Source organism: Melospiza georgiana, chromosome 8 (genome assembly GCF_028018845.1).
Source record: "Melospiza georgiana isolate bMelGeo1 chromosome 8, bMelGeo1.pri, whole genome shotgun sequence".
Classification (NCBI taxonomy): domain Eukaryota; kingdom Metazoa; phylum Chordata; class Aves; order Passeriformes; family Passerellidae; genus Melospiza; species Melospiza georgiana.
The window spans coordinates 5,497,943-5,508,048 of record NC_080437.1 but is presented as its reverse complement, the minus strand read 5'-3'; the positions used below and the strand labels follow the sequence as shown (position 1 = coordinate 5,508,048).

The window sequence follows — 10,106 nt, the reverse complement described above, 5'->3', positions numbered from 1 at the left end:
TTCAGGGACCTGAGCTTTTCCAGCAGTGGGAGACCGAGGATTTGGGGCAGAGCTGTCAGTCACAGCATTTCTCTTCCCCTCACCTTCTGCCCTTTGTTTGCTGGGAGGCTCCTCTGAGTTTCCTTTCAACTTTATTTCGTATTTTTGCCAAACCCTCAGCGACCACCCTCCAGCACCGCCTATTTTAAACATCCCCTTTACCATCCTCATCCTCCTCAGGAGCTGCTTTTCCCTCAGTAGCGTTGTGTGGGCTGCCGTTCCTCCTCCCTCTCCCCTCCCTGGCCGTGGCAGCAGAGCCCCAAGCTCCTCATTTCAGGTCCCTTTTCCCAGGCACGGTGCCGGAGCTCCCTGCCCGCCCCTCACGGGGGCTGAGAGCGGGAGCTCCCTGCCCGCTCCTCACGGGGGCTGAGAGCCGGAGCTCCCTGCCCGCCCCTCACGGGGGGTGAGAGCCGGAGCTCCCTGCCCGCTCCTCCGGGGCTGAGAGCCGCAGCTCCCTGCCCGCTCCTCCGGGGATGAGGGCCGGAGCTCCCTGCCCGCCCCTCCGGGGGTGAGAGCCGGAGCTCCCTGCCCGCTCCTCCGGGGCTGAGAGCCGGAGCTCCCTGCCCGCCCCTCACGGGGGATGAGAGCCGGAGCTCCCTGCCCGCTCCTCCGGGGATGAGAGCCGGAGCTCCCTGCCCGCCCCTCACAGGGGCTGAGAGCCGGAGCTCCCTGCCCGCCCGTCACAGGGGCTGAGATCCGGAGCTCCCTGCCCGGTTACCGCGGGGGCCGGGCCAGAGCTCCCTGCCCGCTCCTCCGGGAGGTGAGAGCCGGAGCTCCCTGCCCGCCCCTCACGGGGGCTGAGGGCCGAAGCTCCCTGCCCGCTCCACCGCGGCTGAGGGCCAGAACTCCCTGCCCGCCCCTCACGGGGGCTGAGAGCCGGAGTTCCCTGCCCGGTTACCGCGGGGGCCGGGCCAGAGCTCCCTGCCCGCAGCTCCCTGCCCGCCCCTCACAGGGGCTGAGAGCCGGAGTTCCCTGCCCGCCCCTCACGGGGGATGAGAGCCGGAGCTCCCTGCCCGCTCCTCCGGGGATGAGAGCCGGAGCTCCCTGCCCGCCCCTCACAGGGGCTGAGAGCCGGAGCGCCCTGCCCGGTTCCCGCGGGGGCCGGGCCGGAGGAGGCGGTGGCGGGGGCGGGCACAGGGCGAGAGGGGCCGGCCCAGGGCCGCGCTACGTGTCCCGCAGCCCTTATAGGGCTTCCCCCGCCGGGCCCACCGCAGCAGCCGCAGCAGCAGCAGCACTATGGCGAGCCGCGAGCACACGGTAGGGACGCGCCGGGAGCGGGGCTGGGCTGTCCCCGAGGGTCCCTCTCCCTGTCCCTGTCCCGCGCTGGGATCCGCGGGCAGCGGCAGTTCCGGCACCGCTCGGGAGTTCGCCGCCCCATCCATCATTACTCGGCATGGATGGTTGGGCTGCCCGAGCATCCTCGGCATCCCGCACCTGCCCCGCGGGTCCCTCCGGGCACGGCCGGGGCTCCTGTCCTGCCCCGCTCGTGGCTTTTGGGGTGTCCCCTGTCCCGGTGCCAGGCGAGGCGCTCACCGCCGCCGTCAGGCTCTCAGCATCGCGGCAGAGCAAAGGAATCGCAGCTCAGTGAGAAATTCGAATTGCAAATCACGGCCGCGGCAGGCAGACACCGCGTTCCGCTCGCCAGCTGCCCTCCCCTGCTCCTCGGGGCTGGGTCCCTCTGGCTGTGTGTGCGTTTTCCAGGTTTTAAATCAGAACCAGAAGAAATCTTGACGTAAGTCTTTAGGGCTGCTTTCTGCTGGTTGACTCGCTTTTTTTCCCCTTAACTTTGCCATAAACTTTTCCGATGGATTTGATGCATTTTGGGCACAGTGGCAATCTGTCCGGGGAGGAATGCACCCAAACCCACACGGAACAAAGCGAGCCTGTGCAGCAGGGTGTTCTTGGAAAAGCAAAAACCTGTGGTTTAGGGATTATTTCAGGCAGGGGAGGTCCGATCCGTGAGCTGTGTATGGGAGTTCTGTTCATGGCTGTGACAGGAGAGAGGTATTGCTGAACTTCCAGAATAATCCCTCTCCTTTGCCTCCACCCTGGGCTGGAAAAATGACCTTTATAAGCAAGTTTGTGGCTGACCTTTGTGCCGTGGCTGTCAAAACAGATGCTATCAGCTTGACAGCTGTAGGTGGATTTTGGTGTGCTTATCTGCCAGGTATCCGTGGGGTGAGAAAAGGCGTGATTTGGCTAATTACAAGAGGTTTGGGGAGCGATGGTGAAACGGTGATGTCCCATTAGTGATCTTCCCGTGCCTTGCCAGGAAGATGTGGTTGCACAGAGTGTGAAGGAAGTTCTCTCTCCAAACTGCAACCTCAGCAGCTCCTTGGTTTCAGCCATCTCCAGTTGATATCAAAGGCCTGGATAAGGAATTTCACTTTGTTCAGGGTGCTTAGACCTGTTTTTTGTGCCCACAGACACTTTTTGTGGCTGCAACAGCCAGAGGTGTTCCATTTTAAAATGAAGACACAATAATTTATCCTGTTGAGATCCCTATTGATACAGCAGTAGGGTCATCCTTCCGTTGCCCCTTCTTATTCCCCATTCTTCATTCTCCCAGTAACACAAATCCTTATTACCCCTAAAAATCCCTGTTGCTGCTGAAACCTCAGTTTTACCACAGTTTCTCTGTCCCACAGGCTGGATTTTGTGAGGCTGGATGTTACCAGCTTTGTTCACTGAGGGGATGTCAGAGCTGGGTTTTGCAGGTGATGCTGTCAGCTGTCAGTTTTGGAAAGGCACAGCAGTGGCAGTGAGCTGGACCACGGTGTTATGTGACAAATTGAATAACTAGAAGCCCAGCTTTTAAACCCTCAATTCAGCCTGAATAATGCTCTCTGGAGTTTGAATCTGATGTGAGGATGCTTTAATTGCACACCTATTTATTAATTGTTATTACGGTAAGGTGTAAAGAAGAAAACTTTTTTTTTTTTTTTTGCTTCTGCATGTGTTGTCCTTAAAAATGAGCACAGCACCTGAATTCTGCCTTGTGTGAGGACCAGAGTCTTGGTGAGCAGGAACTTAATGTGGAACCACTTTGTGCTCCCTTCATTTCTGCTCACCACACTGCGAGAGGCTCGAAGTCCTCTAGGTGCCAGGCAGTTCCCTGCTGTCCCAGCCCTCCCCGACAGAAAGCATTTATTGCTGGCCGGTTTCAGGCCCGGCTGTTTGGGCAATGATGACCTTAGGGGCTCCGTGTCGCTCCTGTGTGCCTCCACGGCCAGCCCGGCTCTCTGTGGGGAGCAGGAGTGCGGTGCGGGAGGCGGGGCCGCCCTTGTTCATTGTCGGCCCTTGCACAGCGCGGCTTTCAGGGCAGCTCCCGCTCCCACCCCGCGGCATTTCCGCGGCCCGCGGCGCTTTCCCGACGGCCGGCAGGACACAGATGGAGCACTGTGCTCCGGGGAAGCTTGCCCAGAGCCCAGAGGCACAGCCCTGCCTGCCAGGGGCGCTGCCTGCGTGCCTTCGTGTCCCCTGGGCTGCGTGGAAGTGCGGCTCAGCGCATGGAGCCATTGCCAGTCCAGCCCCCGGTGAAGCTTCTCTTAGCTTTGCTTGGGGAGAATGAGAGGCCAGTACTGAAAGTGCCTTTTTCAGAGGTGTTCCAGCTTTGTCACCCGCCTGTCACCTGTCATCTGTCACCTGCAGCAGCATCTCCAGGAGTGTGGCTGGTGTGGCGTTGTCACAGGGCTTGCAAGGGTTGCAGGGTGAAGAGAGAGGTGAGAGTGTTGACCTCGTGTTCAGAAGGTTGGATTTATTATTTTATGATATATATACTACATGATAACTATGCTAAAAGAATAGAAAGGGAAGTTCTCAGAAGGCTGGCTAAGCTAAGAATAGAAAAAGAATGAATAACAAAGGGCTGTGTCTCAGCAGAGAGTGAGACCCAGCCCTGCTGTGAGTAGTCAGTAAATCCAAACATCTACCTGAGACCAATCACAGATCTACTTGTTGCATTCTACAGCAGCAGATAACCACTGGTTACATTCTTTTTCTGGGGCTTCAGCTTCCTGTGGGATCTCAGCACCTCAGGACTGAGGTGCAGAGTGACCGAGACCACCCTTGGGGGGCTCGGGAGTCCTGGAATGTTGCCAGAAGTGTCTGGTGGCTGGACTTTGATCCTACACAGGAGACGACACCTGTATGAGGATGGGAGGATTTCACTGGGGTGAATGGTGAAGGGATAAGTTAATTAGAGTGTGAAACACAGGGTTTAGGATTTCTGTACAGGGGGGTCTAAAGAAGTAAGATGGAGGAATTGGGGCGTGTCCTGTCCTTCTTCTTCTTCTTCTTCTTGGCCTCCATCTTCTGTGGTGATGGTGGCACTTTGGGATTGGTTATTACTAAAGGTGCACTGGTCAATAAGGGTGAAAGGTATTGGGGAAAAATGATAAATATTGTATACGTAATTTCGAGTATAAAGATAGGTGACCGCCCCGGGGGCTCTCAGTGTGCTCATGGCTGGCTGCTGTGCAGACCTCTGTCTTTTAGACCTCTAATCTTTTAGATAAATAACTAATAAACACTGAAGACCGAGAAAAAACCTGAAGCTTCTTCTCATCCTTTGGAGCACGGGCTGCCCAAGGCCACCCTGGGCCTTTCCAGGCCATAAAACAGCCGAGAAACCGACAGCTTCCCAGAAGGGAAAATCCTAAAGAAAGGATTTTTATGAAAAGATGTCTGTGACATGGCATCCCTGGCTGGCAGTGGGATGTGCTTCCACAGCCCCACAGGAACTTCTGCTGGCACACTTGTGTTTGTGTAGGGCTTATGTGCAAATGCTGTGGGCTTATTTAAATTTATTTAAAGACCGGCAACAAACCCACAAGATCAAATCAACCCTGAGGAAAGAGGTTTAGTTTCTTTGCCTAAAAGCTGCTCTCATGTTGGAAAAAGCAGAGCTGCAGGGCAGAGTTCAGGTGGACTGAGTGGTACCCCAGGCAGAGCAGGAACACATGTACATCTCCATCGATTTAACTGCCAAGCAACATGAAAGAAAAAGCTTATTAGAACACCCAAACCCTGCATTCATCACTCTCACACTTTCTCTTAACTGTTGCCTTGAAAGTGAAGAGCAAAACAACTTGAAAGGTGTTTATTTTCAAAGGTGTTAATTTCCAAAGCAGTTCTGAGTAGCTCATTGCAGTGACACTGCCTGGGGGACAGGGCAGCAAAGCCACGATTGCAGAGAATTAGCCTGGCTTGCTCTGCACTGAGTCACTCCATAAAGTGAGTTTTCTCCAACTCGTGTTTTATGCAGCGAGTCACAGGCTGCTTGTTCTTCCAGCATGATTTATCCTGTGGAGCACAGTGCCCAGCTCATTGCACCGTGACATCCAAAGGTGATTGTTTCCCATGCTTGAGATTTCTTGCTTGATTTTCTATTACTTTGTTTGCTTTGTATCTCTTTTCTTCAGAGACCGTGGAAAGGTGAGGTGATTAACTTCTGCTGCTTTGTTAATTACAACTTTCTCTCCTTTTCTTCACTGTTAGAAAGTTCCCTTTCCAGTCTCTTGCTGTTTCATTCACTTGGTTAACAACCACCCTCAGCTCTGTAAGAGCAGACAGGTTCGGGTTGGGGGATTTCAGGGAAGAAAAGCCAGGAAAAGTTGCAGGTTTTTAAATATGAATGCCTTCTCCTTTCCATGCTGATCCCTCCAGGGCTTGGGGAATGAAAGAACCACCTTGGTGTGGTCAGAGCACCTCTGCTGGTGGTGGTGGCAGTGGTGCTGCCACTGCCCACACATGTGCACTGCAGCTGCAGCTCAGATTTAGGCCAGGGAGTTTTGTTTTTCTGGAAGGTTTTCAAGACAAACTCTGACATATTTGCCTTTTTTTTTTTTTTTTTTTTAATTATTATTATTTTAACTGGGCTGATGTTGATCCTGGAGGGTGCCTTTAGAAATGAATAGCCTATCTGAAAGCAGGAGTTTTAGATAAACTCACAGCTGGATGTGCCCCCAGAAGATAAGGGGCACGCAGGGCCTGGTGTGAATGCTTGAACCTGTACTTTGGTCACACTTTGCTCCTCAAAAATCCATTAAGAAGAAGGCTGTGTAATTCAGGTTGCCATTTCTGAATTTGCTGTTATCATGAGTGGGGTGGCACAGCTGAAGGCAGTGAGAAATAGCTCCTTAATGGGCTCACAGCTTAATCATTCCCAAGTGAAAATTGACCCCGAGTGTATCATTAACAAAAGGAGGGATGCAGAAAAGCCCTGCCCGTGCCTCATGCCTCGGGATGCTGGGAGCTTGGGATTTGCCTTGGAGCTGGTAATTCCTTGCTAGCACTGCCTCCTGGCCCTGCCTGAGTGGTCTTTGCTCCTTTGCTCACAGCTTGGCTCGGTTACAGCTGCATGTGTCAGAAGCTTTGTCTGCTGAGTGGGTGCCAAAACGTGTTTGGAGAGCAGAGCTTGAGGGAGGAGCTGTTTTACACAGATTTGATTTGATTTTCTGTGAGCTGCAGCACTTTGAGTCTTGTTGAGAGGAGCTTTTTGTGTGCATTGCTGGAGAACAACCATCTGCACCTACATTTCCAAGACTTTCTGACCTGGAAGTCTTTGTGGCCTCTCTGGCAGAACAAAATGTTTTCTTCCATATCAAACTGTATTTTAGCTTCCCATTGTGGTGCATAAAATTGGGAGATCATTTTTGAGGCCTGCCCAGCCCTTCTGATGGGAAGACCATTAGGCTGTGTTGCCAGTGGGTGTTGGAAGAGAGGGAAAAAGTCATTTTAGAGGAGGGGTTCTTTACAGGGCTGCTCTAGGGGGGTTAACTGGGCACAATGGCACCCCAGCTGTGGATGAGGCAGCCCATTCAACTCTGGGAATGCTCATTGCATCCCTGGGAATGCTCATTGCATCCCTGGGAATGCTCATTGAAACCTGGGAATGCTCATTGCCACCTCTGGGAATGCTCATTGCATGTCTGGGAATGCTCATTGGATCCCTGGGAATGTTCATTGCATCCCTGGGAATGCTCATTGCACCTCTGGGAATGCTCATTGCATCTCTGGGAATGCTCATTGCCACCCTGGGAATGCTCATTGCATGTATGGGAATGCTCATTGCATCTCTGGGAATGCTCATTGCATCTCTGGGATTGCTCATTGCACCTCTGGGAATGCTCATTGCCACCCTGGGAATGCTCATTGCATCCCTGGGAATGCTCATTGCAACCTTGGGAATGCTCATTGCCACCTTGGGAATGCTCATTGCCACCTTGGGAATGCTCATTGCATGTATGGGAATGCTCATTGCAATCTTGGGAATGCTCATTGCATCCCTGGGAATGCTCATTGCATCCCTGGGAATGCTCATTGCATGTATGGGAATGCTCATTGCATCTCTGGGAATGCTCATTGCATATCTGGGAATGCTCTTTGCATATCTGGGAATGCTCATTGCATCCCTGGGAATGCTCATTGCACCGCTGGGAATGCTCATTGCATGTATGGGAATGCTCATTGCATCTCTGGGAATGCTCATTGAAACCTGGGAATGCTCATTGCACCTCTGGGAATGCTCATTGCATCCCTGGGAATGCTCATTGCCACCCTGGGAATGCTCATTGCCACCCTGGGAATGCTCATTGCCACCTTGGGAATGCTCATTGCATCCCTGGGAATGCTCATTGCATGTATGGGAATGCTCATTGCATCCCTGGGAATGCTCATTGCCACCCTGGGAATGCTCATTGCCACCTTGGGAATGCTCATTGCACCTCTGGGAATGCTCATTGCATCCCTGGGAATGCTCATTGCATCCCTGGGAATGCTCATTGCATCCCTGGGAATGCTCATTGCATCCCTGGGAATGCTCATTGCATCTCTGGGAATGCTCATTGCATCTCTGGGAATGCTCATTGCATCCCTGGGAATGCTCATTGCATCTCTGGGAATGCTCATTGCATCCCTGGGAATGCTCATTGCATCCCTGGGAATGCTCATTGCACCTCTGGGAATGCTCATTGCACCTCTGGGAATGCTCATTGCATCCCTGGGAATGCTCATTGCACCTCTGGGAATGCTCATTGCACCTCTGGGAATGCTCATTGCATCTCTGGGAATGCTCATTGCCACCCTGGGAATGCTCATTGCATCCCTGGGAATGCTCATTGCATCTCTGGGAATGCTCATTGCCACCTTGGGAATGCTCATTGCCACCCTGGGAATGCTCATTGCACCTCTGGGAATGCTCATTGCATCTCTGGGAATGCTCATTGCCACCCTGGGAATGCTCATTGCATCCCATCCAAGCTGCTCTGGTACCCTGGGGATGGATGTCAGGGATGTGGAGCAGCCTGGAGTGCAGAGGAGCTGCTCTTCACTCCTGTCATTTTTATGTCTTTGTGTTATGGGAGCTGAAGTCTTCATCTGCTGCTGGTTTCATTCACCTCTGCCCTCCTGTGGTTGTAAAAGTGGGGGTGATGGCACCCCCTGATGGTGCTGGGTGTTTGCCTGAATTTGTGAGGGACCAATTGACAACAATCTCCAAGGAAAATGTGGAAGTGTCCTTGGAGCAGCCTTTGGGCAGCATGGAATGACCAAGGGCTGTGCTTGCAGCTGCTCTAGGGAGGGGAGGGGAAATGCTGAGCAGCCACTCATCCAGGAGGGTTCCAACATCCCTGGTGCTGATTTAGGGCAGGGTCTGGGTGACCCTGTGTGCACTCACACACTGAAAACTCATCTTGCAGCTTGTGGGGCTCAGATACACAGAGAGATGGAGCAGGAAAACTTCGTCCTCCTCATCCTCACCTTGCACTGGTGTCCTGCAGCTGGTTTTGTAGAGCAGCACATGGAGTGGTGCAGCAGTGCAAACAGCCCTGTGTTCATCCCCCAGGAATTCTGGGGGCACTGAGAGGTGCTGAGTGAGGGGAAGGTCTGGCCTTGTCTGCATTCCCAGTGGCAGCCAGCAATGAGTTTATGGCTGGGACAGCAGTGCATTGTCCCCCCCTCCACTGATTTACAGCCTGAGATAGCAGAGGCTGTGCCTTTCCTCCTTGATGAACTTTCCTTCCATGAATTCATCATCATGGTTTTTTCCAGCCTCTGAACTTCTGGCCTGTCAGGCAAAGTTCTCCCATTTAACTATGTCCTGTGTGGTGCTTCTGGCTGAGCTCCCCTGAGCTCCTCCCCGCTGCTGCTTTTGCACTTTGAAAAGCCTAAAAAAGGTGCTGAGGTGGACAGAGGTGTCCTGTGGCCTGCAGGTGACCATTGACCCCACAAAGTCAGGCACATGGGGCACAGAGAGCGGGTTCAAGGCTGGACATCCAACCTGAGGCAGGGACAGGCACACACTGAGCCCACCAGCCTGGGCTGGAGCCCAGCTTTTCCCCTTCCATCAGGTCCTGCAGAGGAGAAGCCTCACAGAAGAATGAGTTCTTGTACAGAATCCCAGAATTATTGAGGCTGGAAAATCCCTGCCAGCCCCTGGAGTCCCAGCTGTGCCCAGTGCCCACCTTGTGCCCAGCCCAGAGCACTGAGTGCCACCTCCAGCCCTGCCTGGGACACCTGCAGGGCTGGGCACTGCAAAGCTCCCTGGGCAGCCCCTGCCAAGGCCTGGAATTGAATTCCAGAATGGAATGACAGAACTGGGATTGTGGGTGTGGAGTTTGAATAGAAGTGTGTGATATCACATGGTGGAAGAGTTAATAGTTTAAAGTTTTATGATACAGTAATGTATATAAACAAGATGGAGGTTTCAGGGCAGAGGCTGATCCTTCTTCTTCACCTTCTTCTTCATGGGTTTGGAGAACTGTGTAACTGGATAAAACGTCCACATTGCAGGCCATGGGTGGTTGGTTATTGGGTTAAAAGTAAAAATAATTCAGGTGTCATTTCTTAATTGGACAGTTTATCCTTAAAAAGCCTTGCAGAGAGAGATGCAGCTCCATTTTTAGTTTGTTACAGTGAAGTTCTGTAGAACTCTGGGTTTGTGAGACTGTGACATGGATAAGAACTAATTCACCCTTTGCATGCAGAAATTGCTGCTGCTGTCCCAGCTGAGCCTCCCCTGGCCCAGCCTGAGGCCCTTTCCCCTTGTCCTGTCCCTGTTCCCTGGC

At 53.2% G+C, this 10,106-nt stretch overlaps 1 protein-coding gene across 1 annotated transcript in view; it reads left to right on the top strand.

Annotated features, from left to right (window-relative positions):
* The first annotated feature begins 1,239 nt into the window (after positions 1-1,239).
* PAPSS2 (3'-phosphoadenosine 5'-phosphosulfate synthase 2) overlaps positions 1,240-10,106 on the top strand; it is a 36,088-nt gene continuing 27,221 nt past the window's right edge. The window contains exon 1 of the mRNA XM_058029228.1: positions 1,240-1,296. Within this exon, the coding sequence (XP_057885211.1) occupies positions 1,276-1,296 (21 nt within the window). The 5' untranslated portion in view covers positions 1,240-1,275. The remainder of the gene's footprint in view (positions 1,297-10,106) is intronic.